Here is an 18,395-nt window from a genome sequence, read left to right on the forward strand (position 1 = left end):
TACTTCCACCAAAGCACTGACTCGGCTGCTTTACTTATGACCCAGCCAGCTCCTGTCCCCTAGAAACTGCAGGCTCCTCCGGACAGCCTTGAGTCTTGTTGGTGTTTAGAGGCCCACAGGGCCTGGCCCATAGGCAATCATTCCGCAAAGCCTTGTTGATTGCATCATAAAGATGATGGGATTTGAGGTCAACCTAAACTGAGGTCTACTCTAGTGATTCTTGCATTACCTCATCCTCTGATCTAGTCTAGTGGCCATTATAATATTTGCCTTAATTATATCACCTCAATGTATAATATTCATATAGTTAAAATCAAATGATTGAGACTGTTAATGTCGATTTCCTCATTTTAGCGGGATGGCTTTGTGTCAGGCTCCATGACCTTTCACATGTAATGTAAGGAAAGCATGCTGAGTGCGTCAAAGTTCTTCTTGAAGGCCAGAGAGGATTTGAAATAAAAGTCAACTTTTTACTAACACATCCTGTCTTGATTTGTAACCCTCAAAAGATTTAAAAAATCACATGGTTGAAAATATTGATACTGATTTACACTTTCATCAGTCTTATGGCTTCATGGTAGACACCCTGTTATTTCAATTATAAATTGAAATTAAAAAGTTTTGTATAAACTTTGTACAATAAGTTTATTCTCAGTGCATGGAAACCCCTTTTAAAGATTAGAATGGCAAAAACTGGTTTGGCTCAGTGGATAGAGAGTCGGCCTGCGGACTGAAGGGTCCTGGGTTCGATTCCGGACAGGGGCATGTACCTTGGTTGCGGGCGCATCCCCAGTGGCGGGTGTGCAAGAGGCAGCTGATCGGTGATTCTCATCGGTGTTTCTAGCTCTCTATCCCTCTCTTTTCCTCTCTGTAAAAATTCAATAAAATATATATTTAAAAAAAATGATTAGAATGTACTCTGGAGTAGAAGTGGAGTTTTTACTAATGTTTGAATAAATGACCAGATCTGTTAGCTGGTGAGGAGACAGTCCCAGTGTCAGTCCTGTGCTCCTCCTGAGTTCTGAACACCAGCCCAGACCCACATGAGAGCTTCTCCTGCTCCATGTTATAACAAGTCTTTTCCTGTTTGTCCTCAGTTCCCACTAGTTGAAATAGGTGCAACCAGAATTCTTCCCCCTTTTCCCCTTCTTCCTCTTCTTTCTTTTACTTCACTTTTCCCCTACAGAATTCCTTTTACCTTTTTTTTTTTTTTACATTATTCAAATTTCTGTGGACATTTGCTATCTCCTCTCTCCTTAAAAAAAAAGTCAACTTCTTCTAGCCATTTTAAGTGTTTTTTACCAAATTAGGATGTTCATGTTGTAAGTGAAATTATATTCTGAAAAATTAAAAATGCAATCGTTTCATATACAAAGCAGAAATGTTATGAGTTGTGTGGTATGTAGGCTTTGAAGCAAACTTAAGAATGAAGGTCTAGCCGAGCCAGTTTGGCTCTGGGGGTGGAGGGGTGGAGGGGTAGAGGGGTAGAGGGGTGAATGGTAGGCAGTGGTTGGGCAGGCAGGCAGAGAAACCCTTTTTATGATAAGACTACAAACCAGCCTTTCCCTCTTCTTCCCCCAGTCGGGCCTTACCCCAATCCATGTTGCTGCCTTCATGGGGCATGTAAATATCGTATCACAGCTAATGCATCATGGAGCCTCCCCAAATACCACCAACGTGGTAAGTATCCTTTTCACAGAGAACTTACTGAACTGGCAAAGGTTGCTCTTACCTACTTTTTTATTGTTGTTATAAGTAAATTTATTGACATCACAATAGTATTAACACACCAGACCACAAAGCATAACTATGCTAGTTGGACTCATGAGTACCAAAGGGGCCTAGTCATCAACAGTGTCAGAAGTTAAAATAAATAAAAAATTTCAACATTAGAAATAAAATCAGCAACATTCCGGCTCAGAAAAAGCAAGCCGAAAGTTTCCTGTGCACAGACCCTGAGGGTGTGCCATCAGCAAGGCTCTCTACTAGCAACCAGAATCAGCACAGAAACAGACCAGCGTCTCTCTCGGTGAAATACAGACTTTCCTGGCACTAACACCAGGGGGAGGTTTTACCGTATACTGGGTAATATGGTAACTATATCCTCAAGATCTTTCCAGTAAACACCTTAAGTTTTGTGTGAAATATGTCTTTGTTATACATCACTTATGAGAGAGAATATATTTTACTATTTCTTTGTTCCTATCCGTGTCTTCTATACTGTTTTTATTTTTTGTTGTTACATAAATGAATAATCTATGGAGGGACGGAGTGGGGGGTGCGGTTCAGTGGCAAACAAACTGAGCCCTTGCGATAACGCCTGAAGGCTAGGAGGCTGATCTGATGAGATAAAGCAGAGAAGGCACACCAGCGGCCAACAAGCCCACTCTGGCCCTCATGTGTGTCTGTGTTGCCCATGCAGCACTTTGGTTTCTGGTTTGTTATCCAGTCTGGTTTTGTGGTCAGCACACACATATCCAGGCTGCCCCTCCTTTTGAACAGGAAGATGTGGCACCCTGCACAGCCCCACAGCTGCCTGCAGACCTCACGTAGTAGCAGCCACCTCCGGGATGGCCCCAGGCTCTTCTCCTGAGCTCTCCCCACTTGCTCTCTTCACTCATGTACCTTCCTTCCCCCCCGTGAGCATTCACCTTTCCACCCTCAAGGAGGCCACGTTGAAAGTTCTTGGACAGCACTTCTGACCCTGTTGATGACTAGGCCCCTCAGGTTATACCAAAGTTCTTCCATCGTGGATCAGGTTCTTCTGAAATTCTTGTGTATTTCATCTCCTGTCTCTCCTAGTCTTCAATAAGGAAGTGCTTGGGAATATATATATATATGAAGCCGACATCATAAGCTTCATGCAGATAAAACATGCTGCTCTTCTTCAGAGCTGCAGTAACTTTGTACTCCTCTTCCCCAGAGAGGAGAAACAGCGCTGCACATGGCAGCTCGGTCCGGCCAGGCCGAAGTGGTGCGGTATCTGGTGCAAGACGGAGCTCAGGTAGAAGCTAAAGCAAAGGTAAGTGCAATTCCTGGGAGCATTTGCTATTGGTGGGAAAAGTCTTGATTTTAATAAGCCCTTTAAATATATGTATGCTGTCTTCTAAGGATACTTCTTTAAAGTAGTGAGCGACCTCCATTGGAAAAAATCTCTACCCAAGTGATATTGTAAAAAAAAAAAAAAAAAATCCCTTCCCTGTGCATTTGTCCATTCAGTTATTTAAGGGGGTTAAATAAATAGAACAGGCACTTTGTGCCAGAAGGAACTTTGTGTCCTTGGCACATGGCTAGGCCTGAACAGATTAAGAAGGAAACCTAGACTCGGTCCAGAGTTCTTCACACTCTGGGGAGAGGGGCTTATGCACAGGCTTCTAGGATAAGCTCAGTTTGGAAGCATAACTGAGATCATCTGGTTGACTGTATGACAGCTGTCACAGCCACCAAGGAAAAAGGAAGTTTTTACTTTTTCTCTACAAGTGAAACCATAAACCCTGGGACTAAGGTCAGAGTTGCTTCAGGGATCTATCTGCCTTTGCATAAAAAAAGGAACTCCAGGGTTAACTTTTGGTGATGGGAAGACACTACCAATAAAATTCATCCCATGTGAGTGCATTGTAACTGGTAGAAGTTTAATATCCCTCCTAGGTATTTGAGGTTTACCAGGATTTATTTCCTTATCTCCCAAAAAAAGGAGTCATTAGATGTCAAAAACTGATAAAGTATGGCAGGTGGTAGTGGAAATAATTTGTAGATAGAAATGTCTCCCTTACTTACATGCTAATAGTTTGTTAGAAATGTATTTAGGTTTACCATCTGCACCCCACTGAACCTTGAAGAAAAGGTCAATGAGATTCTCTTTATTACTGAACAAGAGTTGAACTGTAGTTTCTGATACCAGGCAATTTGCTAAATGTTTCTCAAGGGTACCGTTGTTTTCCCAGCTAATCAGCCTTGCACTTCCTCCTTGCCATTTAGGATGACCAAACCCCACTTCACATCTCAGCCCGATTGGGGAAGGCGGATATAGTCCAACAGCTGTTGCAGCAAGGAGCGTCTCCAAATGCAGCCACGACTTCTGGGTACACTGCCCTCCACCTTGCAGCCCGAGAAGGGCATGAGGACGTGGCCTCATTCCTTTTGGATCATGGCGCATCTCTATCTATAACAACAAAGGTATGAAAACGAGTCTTGGAATCCTACCCTGTCCCGCAAAATACATCCTCCTCATAATTCCCAATGTGTCCTTACAATATCTGCTGTGTTCTCCAAACTACATCCTCCTTAAGATTCCTTAGTACCTATTCCCAGCAACAGGTACAACGGTTGTATATCATCACGGACACTTGGGATCCCAGGGTAGTCCCAACATGGCCAGCAAAGCCCTGGAGTGGGGAAGGGTAGTTAGGGTATGTGTAAGTTTGTGTGTCTGTGTGCCTGGCTTAAGTTTCTCAGTATACATTATCTTCTAATGAAAACGTCCCTGCAGTCCCTGTCTCATGCTTTGGAACCTCTCTAATGGGAGAACTGCTAGATACCCACATCCTTGTAGGAGTTGAGAGCAAGAGAGATAGTACTCAACCTCAGTGTCAACTCTCTCTACATGTTTATTAGCCTGGAACCAGGTGTTATTATTCAGTGCAGTTCACCTGTGTGTGAGGACCTCTGGCTTCTCCTGAAGACTAGAACGAACATAAAGATATGTGCATACATGTGGAAATGGTGAAAGGAGAAGAGAAAGGCTCCAGTCTGAAATTATAGGAGGTCCAGATTTGCACTGGATGTTCACAAGCCCACCAAATCCAAATTGTACCTGGGACTCTGGAACCCATTCTTCCTACAGCATGAAATCCCAAAATGGCCCTAGAATAAGCCCCAGATCCAGCTCTCCAACCTCATCTTATTTTGAGGACCACTTAGTCCCAGCATCAGTGGCTCAGTCAGCACACAAAAATGGAATACCCTGTTCTTCTTTGTCCATGAGGGGACTCTCTGTTACCTGCCAATCTTGTTCCTTCCGTGCCACCTTCCCTGCTCCTCCTCATTACAATAATTCATCAGTTCCAGAAGAGGGATGCCATTGGATCATTTATATTGTTCATTATTTTCGTGTTTCATTTTTCAGAAAGGATTCACTCCCCTTCATGTGGCAGCAAAATACGGGAAGCTTGAAGTAGCCAACCTCCTGCTACAGAAGAGCGCGTCTCCTGATGCCGCTGGGAAGGTATGGGGTCACCGGCCACCCTGCATAACAGGTCACTCTCATGATAACAAAACACGCACTTGCTGTTGTTCACCACCAGCCACCTAAATGATAACATCCCTATTTTTTAAGTCTCGTAGGACAAGGAACCCTGGACATAGATGAATGCTGGGGTCCAAGTGCTGTGGCAACCACAGTGTCAGTAGCACTCCATGTTGTACCCGAACTAATCCCGTCTCCTAACTCTAGGCCTCAGATGTTAAGACACTGTTGACACTGGTTGTTTCTGCACGTGTTTTCAGAGCGGGCTAACTCCACTGCATGTAGCCGCACATTACGATAACCAGAAGGTGGCCCTTCTGCTTTTGGACCAAGGAGCCTCGCCTCATGCGGCTGCAAAGGTACCTGTAATCCGACGGCATAAGGACACTGGCAGGCAGTGCCCATCCCTCTCTACGTCCACGTCCACTTCCACAGAACTCTACGCTCCTAGGGAATCTGTGCCTTCAGCTATTTAGTCAACTCGTCTGGTAGATGCTCAATAAATATTTACTTGTCAATTGATTTTCCTTGACAATCCAGGACATCCGGGAGCCTGGGGAGGACATGAAGGTCAGGTAGAGTCATCAGCCAGATGAGAAACCTAAGTGCAAGAGAGTTCTGATTTGTCAACGTTATAGAGTAGTATGTGTCACATTTTCCCAGGTCGTAAAGCAGTGCCTTCAAGGAATTTGTGTTTCATAAAATAAGTTGGGAGGTTTTGCCTAGCTGTTTTTAATATTGTTAAAGGGGATGATTATTCTCATTGTTGAGGCATTTTTGAGCAGTTAGACAACCTAGATTTCTCAGAAAAGAGATGCATAGAGTGTATGGCTTTTTTATCCCTCTGCTATTTGAGAGGTATTTATGGAAAGATAGGTAAATGGAAATATGCTTTAGGAAGTGCTGTGTTGTTGCGTAAGTGGCTGTGATCCTGAGCATTGGAATGACACAAACCACAATCTAACTGCTGTCCCGGTCTTTCACTAAAGGTTATTGGTTGAAAGAACTTTTAGCATCCCTAATGCTTTTTATATATTTTTGTTTTACTCTTCCACTTTGGGAACCTATAGCGCTCTTCCTTAAACTCAGTGTTTAGATCAAACTTCTGGTACACACAGATCAAGGAACTAGCTTACTTTGGATACTTTAAACTTGTCCTTTAAAAGTATTTAGAGAATGTTATCTTGCACAGGAATTTCTCCTCAGAACCTCTTCTTATGTCTTTCTCAAACATTTCCCGTGCCATCCTCTCCAGAATTATACCCCTTGAGATCTACAATTCAAAACCAAGCCTCCGGACTTGCTTTGCATCTAAATGCAGCTTTTCTTCCATAATTTCAGACTCTGACAAACATTCTTTCTTATAAAATAACCATGCCTTGACTTTAAAGAAAAAACAACTATATCTAAGAAGAAAGAAAACAAATAGCAGTATTATTCACAATAGTCAAAGGTGGAAGTAACCCAAGTGTCTATTGAGGGATGACTAGATAAACAAAATTTAGATTCTTCATACAAAGGAGTATTTATTCAGCTTTAAGAAGGAGAAAAAAAAAATTCAGACACATGCTGCAATATGGATGAACCTCAAAGTCTTTGTGCTAAGAGCAATAAGTCAGTTCCAACAAGGACAAATATTGTGTGGTGTTACTTAAATAGAGACAGAAAGTAGAATGCTGTTTGCCGGAGGCTGAGGGGAGGAGGAAATGGGGAGTTAGTGTCTAATGGGCACAGAGTTTCATTTTGGAGCTGGATAGTGCTAATTGTTGGAGAATAATTTGAATGTACTTAATATATTTAAAAATAGTTAAAGTGGAACGTTTAGTGCTATGTATATTTTACCACAATTTTTAAAACAAAATTTATAATGAAATGTAATGTTTATACATTTCATTTCAGTTCATTTTAATATCCCTTTGAGCCTGAGCCAATTTTTATGTTATAAATAACCTGTGTTATTAATAAATAATTAATAAGTGAACTATTTATTTCTCACATGTGAGCAACAATTTTGACACAACTAGTGCAAGAAGTTTGTAAGTACAATAAAATGAATCCAATCCACCTTTCCATCCACAAAATAACTTGTCAATAATTGATATATTTGTGGTTGATTTTTTTCAGCTTTAAATTTGTCCAACAAGACTTTGTATTCATGGTTTTGCATCTGCAAAACATCTTTGACAAAGAATTAAAAAGCAGTTCTTGAACTAATTCCTTGTAACAGCCCTTTAGCCTTGGACTATCTTTTACAGTCAACTGAACACGGGCTTTTCTAAGGGGACAATCCCTCTCACTCCTGTAGCACAATGGTCTCAAAAGAGCTTCTGTAATGCCATCTCTACACATTTCTTTTTTTTTTTTTTTTATTGATTTTTTTACAGAGAGGAAGGGAGAGGGATAGAGAGCTAGAAACATCAATGAGAGAGAAACATCGACCAGTTGCCTCCTGCACATCCCCTAACAGGTATGTGCCCGCAACCAATGTATATGCCCTTGACTGGAATCGAACCTGGGACTTTTCAGTCCACAGACGGACGTTTTATCCATTGAGCCAAACCAGTTCTCTCCACATTTCTAACAATTCCCATTTTCTAGGGCAGTGATCCTGGGCAGGAGCTTTTTGTGTGTGTGTTGTTGTTGTTGTTGTTTTCTGTTGTTGTTGTTTTTAGACTTTGATCCTGATCAAAGGCACTTAGGGGTTGGCATCATTTGCTAGGAAAAAGACTTAGCATAGTGGCTTAAATTGATGAGAGTCCATTTTTCTCATGCCATTAATAGTCTTTTGGCTTTTCCCTCCAGAGGTTTCTGTTGCTTAGTCAGCCAGGTCTTGCAACCAGCAGGAAAGAAAGTCAGACAATATTCCTGTAAGCTCCACCCAGCCATTTCTCTTTACTTCTCATTAGCCACTTATTTTTGCAAGGGATGATGGGAAATGTAGTTTTTCACCTGGACAGAACATCAGAGTTTCAGTTATTAAGGAAGGAGGGAAAATGGATCTAGGGTAGGCAAATGGCTTCTTTACTCCAGAGAGCTCAGGAACTTCTGAATTCTAGCTGTGGTGAGAAACAAAGGACAAAGACTCTAGAGAACATGATTAGCTTTTGGTTATGACAGTAATGACAATGTTAACTCTTCCTTAATTCACAATCTTGGTTCTCAGAGTATGTGATGCTTTCTTCTGGCCTTTCTTCTCTTTTGTAAGATATGTTTTCTTAGCCATACTTAACCTAGAAATATGATGTGATTTTAGGTAATGTGGGATGGGGGATACCTAAAAAGTAGATGGGCTTCTAAAATCCATTTTATCTTGATCTTTTTCCTGAGGCAGATACTGTTGGCATCAGTTTAGGCATGACGTGGGCACTAATAGTGGAAGGGATAGTGAGCCTTAACTTCTTGTTTGCCCGATTTCTCTTCCTTAAAATGTGCAATATATCTATTAATATGGATCAGCAGAGACTGTGGAATTCTTGGGGGTGGGGAATGTAAATACTAGTATATTACTTTTTAAAAAAATATATTTTTTATTGATTTTTCACATAGAGGAAGTGAGAGGGATAGAGAGCTAGAAACATCGATGAGAGAGAAACATCGACCAGCTGCCTCCTGCACACCCACTACTGGGGATGTGCCCACAACCAATGTACATGCCCTTGACCGGAATCGAACCTGGGACCTTACAGCCCACTGGCTGACGATCTATCCACTGAGCCAAACCGGTTTTGGCTAGTATATTACTTTTGATCATTTAAAATTTCATTTGCTATTGTTTTCATCTTGAAATGATGTCCTTTGCCCTCTACATCCAGATGGAAAAAAATATCAATTAGCATTACTCTACAGTTGCATCTCTCAATATTTTATTTCTCTTCTGATAAATGCATCTGTCTCCTTTAGTGTGGCAAGGAAAAAAGTTTACTTTCTAGAAATTAGAAAAGCTAAGGCAATTTAGAAAATCCCATTATAGGTCCCAAGATGAACTGTTAGTTTATTATTTGAAATGTTTCTACAGTCTTTCAAAATTACTTTTCCATTCTGCAGTCATACCATGGTTTGTTTTCTCCTGGCTTTATGCTTTCCTTTGTGTCTCAGGTAAGGAGCTCAGAAAAGCCCGGGGTGATAATGAATAATGTGTCTGGAATTGACCTGTGCTACAGAGATGCCAGATTCTTTAGATTCAGGTTTTTAGAGTCTAGGATTTTTTGGTGGAATTAGAAAGGATTGTCTATCTCAGAGGATACTGATCTGCCTTGAGGGTTTGAGAAGTAATCAGCTTGAAGGTTACATTAGTAACAAAAGCTATGAAAAAAAATGGCAAGATGCATGATAAGCTATACTCTTTCTTGACTTTTCAAAACCCTCTTATGGACTAATCAGAATTTCTGTGTTAGCACTGCTTTGTGAATTTTCCTTTTAATATAGGGGTGGGGACGCTGATAGCTCGCCCCCTTCTGTCTGTCACTCACTGCAGAGTTGGGCTCAGTCCAAAGTGCTCATTTCTGAAGGCCATCGCTGAAGGGTGTGTCTGAACAAGGGACAAATGCTTCCCAGGTCAGCTGGCGTTTCCAGATGGCAATAGGTCAAAACTAAAAATAGAGATATAAAATTGTATTCTATCCTGGCTTAGCCCATTTAGTAGAGGCTGGTTTCAGAAGAGTCTGGAAGTGGCATTTCCACTTCCATGGGTTGATACCCAATAGCTTAAAGTGTTTCTCTACAGTTGCTTACAGAAAGAGTATTTCTCATGTGCAAAATGCTCTCATACTAGGGTAGACCAATGACTTAAATGTGCTAGTTGATTGCAGTTGGCTAGCTGATCAGTGGAACAGCAACTTCTGTGTTGTTTCTGACTCATCCACATGGCTTGGAAAGACTGCTACTGATCCACTGTCTGAATATGGATCATATTCCCAATTATAAATCCTTGAATTCTCTCTCTCTCTCTCTCTCTCTCTCTCTCTCTCTCTCTCTCTCTCTCTCTCTCTCTCTCTCTCTCGCTCTCTCATTTATAGAAATCAATCTCATTTATAGAAATCAGTCTAATTTTTATTGGCATATATTATATAGTCAGATTCATATTAAAATGTAATCTTGTTAATTGACTGTGATCCAAAACAAGGTCCCTTAAAGGCAGAGGACTTTGAAGGTTCCTAAGGCACAGCTAACTCTTAATTTGTCAAATGACCCAGCTCGTATGGCTCAGTGATTGAGCACTGACCCATGAACCAGGAGGTCACGGTTCAATTCAGGTTAGGGCACATGCCCGGGTTGCAGGCTCGATCCCCAGCTGATAAATGGTTCTCTCTTTCCTCCCTTCCTCTCTCTGAAATCAATAAAGACATATTTTTAAAAGATAATTTGTCAAAGGAATTTGGGTTGCCTGTCCCTCTGAGCATTAAGGGTCAGATAAGAGAAAGATCAGAGAATGTTCTCAAAGCCCTACTAAAGATTGACTCAAATTCTGAGGATTCTGCAGTCATTGTGAAATAGAGAAACAAAGACAAATATCACACAATAGGCGCCTTCAATAAATTTATATTTTAGTAGGAGATGCATACGTAAATAATAATAAACATTACTATAGATCTAAGATAGCCACTAAATATATCCAGGACTTTGATTGGAGTCAGTCAAGTGGGGAGCAGGTGTAGAAGGGAGGGGGAAGGAGTCAAAGACTTCATGAGGGTGTGACCCTTGAGCTGAATCTTTAATGGATAGATGCTGGCCCAGAGGGCATGTTGGGGGAAGTATTTTTGGTAGAGTAGGCAAGACAGAAACATGAGCTGGATGTTGTTTTGGGGATGGGTGCAGCTGAAGCATAGCATAGAGGCTGGAGTTTTGTGTAAGAGGCAATGAGAGGATCAAATGGGGTAGATTATAGTAACTGACTGCCATCAAAACTAAAAATTTCAACCTGTAAGCAGTCAAAGCGATTTTCAAAGTGGAATAATGGATCTGAACATTGTTTGGATTTGACCATATTGTTTGTTTGTTGTTTCCTAGCAGGTTTTCCTCTCAACCCCCCCCCCCATTTAAATATAGAAAATAATTATTGAGCACCTACTAATATAACTCCCTGTAAGAAGGAACCCTATTTTCCTTTTGTAAAAGCAACGGTACTCTGACTCTTGCATTAAACTGTTTATAAGTATTATACTTTCCCTGGTTAGATGTGGGACACATGAGGGCACTCCATTAATGACACTGTCTTATCAGTCTTTGCTTATTTAGTAATCAAGATTTAAAAAAAATTTTTTTTTTAAATCAATAGAAAGGGAAGCATGCTGTCTTGAAAATATACTGCGCACATTTTTATCTTGTTACCGGGCACGTGACCAAGTGGTTCATGTTGACAGAATGGTTATACACCACTGCACATCGCTGCCAAAAAGAACCAGATGGACATAGCGACGACTCTGCTGGAATATGGTGCTGATGCAAACGCAGTTACCCGGCAAGGAATTGCTTCTGTCCATCTTGCAGCTCAGGAGGGTCACGTGGACATGGTGTCGCTGCTCCTCAGCCGGAATGCCAACGTGAACCTGAGCAATAAGGTAACCTTTTTTTTTTCTCCCTAAAGTAGGCAATGCAACAAAACCGTGCCTCCCAAGAAGGTTATCAAGAAGTCATGAAAAATCTGGGTCAGATAGGGTATGTAAAGTGTAATGTCACAATAAGATGTTTACCAACGTATTAATTATCCTGGCAAAACCTTGGAAACAATCTGAACAGTAAGAGAAGGGTAGGTTACTAATTGCAAAGTCATACAGTTGAGTAGCATATAGTCATGAAGTCCACAAAGTTTTTCTAAAAACATGAAGTTATATTATAAAGTTCATTTAAAGAGTAACATTCTTGTTTCACCAGAATGTAGCAAGTGAGGAATTGTGAACTGTAGCCTGTTGATTTCTTTCCACAGACACGTTTGGGGCACCTGCCCCTGGCCTATCTCAGTTTAAGTCCTAGGTTACAAAAAGAAATTGGAAATGGTCCTGGCTCTCAAAGCGTTCATTTTAATAACAGAAATTTAAAGTAGCTCTCTTATTCAATAGATTGGAAAGGTTGTTTAGTTTACACGTTTAATCTTCATGTGTAAGTTAGCAGTTCTGAGGAACTTGTAAAGACTGTTCCCAAAATTCTTCAAATTCCGGTCCTCATATTTGACATTCCTATTATAAGTGAAGAATGTTTCAGCCCACAATTGAGCAAAGACTTATTGCAGTATTGTTGCATATATCAGAGAATTAGGATTTGCTGACTATCTGTGAATGAATACCTGAGTCTGAGATCTGCCCACAACACAGAATGGATGTTTCTAAGTCTTCAAACAGCACACCCCCTGCAAGAATGCCTCCAAATTCTTGATAATCCAAACTCTCCAGCAGTTAGCTTTTCCTCGCCAGTTAGTGATGGCACAGCCATGGCATTTCTCAGCTGTAGCTCAGATATTGGAGTAGAGTTTCAACATAGGAATAGTTTTATGGTGACAAATAACAAGTTCTTTATTTTTAACATATGTGGCCTGTGTTTCGGAATCACAGAGAGTTTAAACCCTAAATCGAACTCTTTAGTGGAGATGTGTCATTTGGACAATGTATGTGAGCTCTCTGAACCTCAGTTTCATCCTCTAGAAAAGACAATATTTACTTCACAGAGATGTCATGAGGATTAGCTAGATAACATTCAGCACCTTTACAGTGGAAATGAGTAATCGTATTCATTTTGGACTTTGTACAATTTTGAGAAAAAGAAAAGGTTACTCTGCACTAATCTGAATCCCCAAAGTTGTAATTTAACAAATTCTGTTCACCAGAAGACCAGGGAAATCTGTCTTGCAGTTTTAATATCTTGAAAATCCTTTTTGATCATTACAGAGCAAACACCTTTTTCATGTCCCTTTTCTCTGTAGCCTGTGAACTGTAGCCTGGTGTGCCAACTTGATTTTCTCATATCTTTTTAAACACCCCTTTTAGGAATGCAAGTCTCAGCATTAATGGGACTCACAAAGCAATGTCAAGTAGATATTCTAATCGGGATTTGTTTGAGCTTTTGAATTTTCTAAAGTTCATTACCAGTATGTAAACCAGCCTTCTAAGAGTTTGCTGCAACATTCAGCTTATCTATCGATACATGAGGTAGAGAGCCAGCCCTTCACAAAGTGAAGCACATTCCGGCATCCACTGAAGTGTATTTTCTCTTGTGTGCCCAGAATATTGTATCTCCTTCATTCTCCCAGAGACAGTGTAGACCACATGTGTCAAACACAAGGCCCGCAGGCCAAATCCGTCCCGCCAGGCCTTGCAATGTGGCCCGCACCGCGCTGTCATCACTGCACTCTGCTGCGTTTCCATCACAATGACAGTTTATGACTGTTCAGTAAACCATTCGGCCCGCGATTTAGGCTGGATTTTAGATTTTGGCCCCTTCTCTGATTGAGTTCGACACCCCTAGTGTAGACCATAACAATGCATTAACAGGTTAACATTTTCAATGGGTTTTATACTAAAATACAGTGTGATTGACTTTTTCTTTTCTTTCAATTACTCCAATCAAGTGGATATTCACCACCGTAGAAACAGAGGTTATTTTTAGGCGGATAATACTTTAGAAAGAATTTGTCCGTGTTTGCGTTGGTACATGGGGCATCGAGAGGCAATTCTAAAGACCAAAAGGCATAGGTGATAAACCATCAGCCACCATCCTGAATAGACGCAGCAGTACTTCCAAGGAGAGTTTAAAGAGCAGATCAGCTGGCTTCCCATTAGCACATGGTGCTTAAGGAGCTTTCAAGAATTTTGCAGGACCAATAAACTGCCTCGTACAACGACATGAGTAAATCTTTGCTTCCCTTCTCGCTTGTTATTTTCTGTTTTAAACAAGCCCCGGTGTGAAAGCAGATCATCAGCAGCACATTATTATCCAACTAGAGGCCTGGTGCACGAATTCGTGCACAAGTGAGGTCTGGCTGTCCCACCCTGAACGGGCTCCTCCCACCTAGTCATTCCACCTTCCCATTTAAACACCAGACTTTATTTCCTTGCTAAAAAGTAAATATTCAAAACAAAACAAATAGTTTTTGTGAAAATTTTCCATGCATGAAACACTTTATTTTACCTCTTTTCTTACTACTAACCAGTAGTTCCATCAGTTTTAAGGAAGACCATGAACTTGAGTTACTGCTCAAGTGCTAGTGTCTGATCTGCTTTAATTTTTATTTTGGCATTGCTATTTTCCCACGTGCATTTTAAAGGCCACAAGTCGCTATATTTCTTTATAAAGCAAATAGAATATTAAACAGAGCTGTGGTTATTCTGACAATGGAGGTGTTTTCTCTTTTTCCAATAATTGCCATTTTTTAAATGAACAGTGATCAAAATCCCATAAAAGATTAACAGGTCATTTCTAAGCTTAAATGAGGTAGTTTAACCACATTATTTTTTTTAATCTTTTTTACCAAAATCATGACTATAAAAATAAAATTTTCTTTATCGAATATATTCTGTTTTACCTAAAGGTTATTTGCTTTTGCCCTCTGATTCAATCAATTAGCAGATGGATTAAAAACTGACGCTCGATGCTGGTTATATAAAGATTAAACATGCGGTATCTGCCTTGGCAAGCTCACAGTGGTTTGAGGAAGACAGACAAGAAAACAGAGTTGAAGTACGGGATTATGATGATCTTCATAGAGCAGGTGTGCACATAAAGGGAGCAATGAGGCCCTTTGTGAGCTGGGGAGAAGGAAGCCTGAGGAAGTTGAAAATGGCTCTGTCAGAGGTCGATGGTCGCCCACAGCATGCAGGAAATAGGGCAACACGAGAGAGTGGGCCATGTCCCAAAGCATGTGCTGATAACCCCAGTGAAGTGTCTTCCGAATTTCAAAAAGCCTCAGACTTAGAATAGGTGATTGTGACACTTTTACAAAATGTTACTGCTAACAATACTTGTTTCCTCTAGAGTAGGACATGGAACATTGTTCTATGATGATGTCAATCTTGGGTGGTGCCCCTGGGGCCCTGGTTTATTTTTCGCAGGAGTTCAAGTGAATGCATCTGTCTTCCTTTTCATATGTCCCCTTTATTCAGTCTGAGGGTGCTTCCTCCAAAATTCTTTGGACGGTATTAAAAAAAAGTCAAGCAGGGGAAAAGTCATGCGGATTACCCTCCCGGAGTCCTTGGTTTGACAGAATAGCAACCCCTAAGTAAATAACGTGCAGCATCTAGACCAGCAATTTCCAGCCAGTGTGCCGCGGCACACTGGTGTGCCACAGGGATTTCTAAGACATGCAACACCTGATTAGTCAGCGGCACTGACCTCTTTTCCCTTAGGCTGTCAAATTAAAAACTGGCAACAGCCAACACAATAGCCATCGGTGTGAATGAATGAAAATTATACCTCTTTTTGGTCAGGTCAGCTAAAATGTAATACTTTTTTGTAATTATGTCTGCCATGAAATGGAGAAGGTTGAAAATGACTTTCTAGAATAGGGGTGTCGAACTCAATCAGAGAAGGGGCCAAAATCTAAAATCCAGCCTAAATCGCGGGCCAAATGGTTTACTGAACAGTCATAAACTGTCATTGTGATGGAAACGCAGCAGAGTGCAGTGATGACAGCGTGATGACAGCGCGGTGCGGGCCACATTGCAAGGCCTGGCGGGACGGATTTGGCCCGCGGGCCTTGTTTGACACATGTGTTCTAGAATAACCACCGCTCTGTTTATGTGTGCCATGAGATGGGAAGGATGCTGAACCCTCTCTGAGGCTGCTTTCGGTCCAGTTCTTCTCTCTGAAAAATAGAACGGGCTGGTGTTCTCATGGCACACAGGGCAAAGTGGGAGGAAGAAGGCCTGTGATGTTAGCTTCCGTGCTCATAACGGATGAAAGGAAATAATCTAGAAGCATCTAAACTTTCTCACTTTTCCCTTATTATTTATGAGAGAGATTCTTCCCAAACCAAAGATTTCTAAACCAGGGCATAGTCCTAGTAATTTTCTTCCGTCAGAACAACCATTGTGCCGGGACAGGTTTGGCTCAGTGGATAGAGCGTCGGCCTGCGGACTGAAAGGTCCCAGGTTCGATTCCGGGCAAGGGCATGTACCTTGGTTGCGGGCACATCCCCAGTAGGGGGTGTGCAAGAGGCAGCTGATCAATGGTTCTCTCTCATTGATGTTTCTAACTCTCTTTCTCTCTCATCCTCTCTGTGAAAAATCAATAAAATAAAATTATATATATATATATATATATATATATATATATATATATATATATATATATATATAAAGAACAACCATTGTAGTCTGCATAGTCTGTGGTATAGTCGGTTTCTAATATTTAGCCTCATTAAACCCACACACTATCTAAATGACCTGGAAATTCTCATGATACAGCATTCATATTCCTTTTCACAGGCCATCCTTCTTACGCAGAAACAGCATACAGAAAGTATTTGTCAATTTTGAGTATTAATATTTAATGGGAGAAATATCAAATATCAATATTAATTTATAAGTGATTTTTTTTCTCTTTTTTTGCTAAAGCTAGTACCACTGGTGCTGTATTAAAATTTCATAATCTGGTGGGTGGGGGGGGGTCTTAACTTTAAGGTGAATACTGAAGTATGTAGAAGTATTGGTATAATGTCTGAGTTGCTTTAAAATACTATGCAAAGGGGAAAAAAGGAATTGGGGCTGAATGAAAAAAGTGTAAGGAAACCTTGCTACTTGCTGACTCTGTGCTGAGTGCAGAGTCTGTCCATTCCCTCTGCTTCGAGTGTTTGACATTTTTCATTAAACCTGTAGATAACAATGTTGCCACAGTGCCAGTGTATAAACTTATTCTCCAGAGTTTTTTTTTAACCTAGAAATCCTAAGCTTTCTCCCCTGGAATGTATGAAATGCTTCTCCAACATGCCTGTCTACTTTTATGTGTTTGCAGAGTGGCCTGACCCCACTCCATCTGGCTGCTCAAGAAGACAGAGTGAATGTGGCCGAAGTCCTCGTCAACCAAGGGGCACACGTGGACGCCCAGACCAAGGTAGACAGAAAGAATGTGTCCATACAGTGTGTCTCTTGGTAACGCCTATATGGAAGCGAGTACAATTTTTTAGGGGAAAAAGCAACGTCCTCCGTTGTATCAGTTATACATAGTATTTCCAATGTGCATCTGTTCAAGGGACACTAAAGTCTCTGATTCTAGCACCCAGATTCTTTTATCTTGAATGGCCTGGGTGCTTTGTCTTAGCAGGCAAATCACTACCTTTCTGTGTTAGCACTATTGGTCTGTGTCACAGCAGATCCACCGTACAAGGGCAAAGTGTGAAAGCTTGTACAGTTTTGTAGTTTTTGTAACTGATGTAAAAAAAAAAAAAAAGCATATTAAAAATTTCAGTAATTTGTGATCCCTCACTTTGTGTAGGCATAGACTATGAAAAAGGGTACATTCAATTTTATTCAGCTATTACTACTTGCTGAATTTGTTATGATGTGTATGGTTGCCTCTCTCTCTCTCTCTCTCTCTCTCTCTCTCTCTCTCTCTCTCTCTCTCTCTCTCTCGTCTCCCCCCCAGCAGTAGTCCCTTCTCTCTCACCCTCTTTTTCTCTCTCAAAAAAAATCAATAAAACAAATAATAAATTAAAAATCATTGTCTAAATATTTTTAAATTGATAGAATTTATAACCCCTCAGGCACCTGTTGATATTCATCTAAATAAGAAATAAGCCACCACTTGGTCTAAATGAGTGGTTTCACACTGTGGTACTGCAGTTGGCCAGGCAGGACCCTGTAACTGGAGCATGTATACCTGCACCAGGCTCAGACTTCTCAGACCTCCTGAGCTCACCCACAGCAGCCCTTCAGCTTTAGAATTGCTCTGTCATGCATTCTGATAATCACCTACTGACTTGTATTATCCTTTAGCCCCTTCGTTTTGTTACCTTGACTTTACATTATCAGAGATAAAGGTCTTCAGTAAATGCTAGTCAAAATCTTTCCATAGAAGTCTTCTGACCCCTCCATAAGAAGCCACGGAATCAGCCTACCCAGGCTGTCAATCACTTCATCTCACCGTTCAGTCTTGAAAAGTTGTTGAGAATAAAATGAGCTAATGCAAGGGAGCACTGTGAGAAGTGATATGGGTAACTGTTTTCATG

The 18,395-nt window shown here is 40.9% G+C and overlaps 1 protein-coding gene across 25 annotated transcripts in view; it reads left to right on the top strand.

The window, feature by feature from the left end:
- The window catches only part of ANK3 (ankyrin 3), a 560,461-nt gene that overhangs the window by 429,472 nt on the left and 112,594 nt on the right, over nucleotides 1-18,395 (top strand). For all 25 annotated transcript variants that reach the window (XM_045581850.1, XM_045581851.1, XM_045581847.1 and 22 more), the window contains 7 exons: nucleotides 1,582-1,680; nucleotides 2,924-3,022; nucleotides 3,979-4,176; nucleotides 5,126-5,224; nucleotides 5,506-5,604; nucleotides 11,605-11,802; nucleotides 17,183-17,281. In XM_045581850.1, coding sequence (XP_045437806.1) covers nucleotides 1,582-1,680; nucleotides 2,924-3,022; nucleotides 3,979-4,176; nucleotides 5,126-5,224; nucleotides 5,506-5,604; nucleotides 11,605-11,802; nucleotides 17,183-17,281 — 891 coding nt within the window. The remainder of the gene's footprint in view (nucleotides 1-1,581; nucleotides 1,681-2,923; nucleotides 3,023-3,978; nucleotides 4,177-5,125; nucleotides 5,225-5,505; nucleotides 5,605-11,604; nucleotides 11,803-17,182; nucleotides 17,282-18,395) is intronic.

Source organism: Pipistrellus kuhlii, unplaced genomic scaffold (genome assembly GCF_014108245.1).
Source record: "Pipistrellus kuhlii isolate mPipKuh1 unplaced genomic scaffold, mPipKuh1.p scaffold_m20_p_15, whole genome shotgun sequence".
Lineage (NCBI taxonomy): Eukaryota > Metazoa > Chordata > Mammalia > Chiroptera > Vespertilionidae > Pipistrellus > Pipistrellus kuhlii.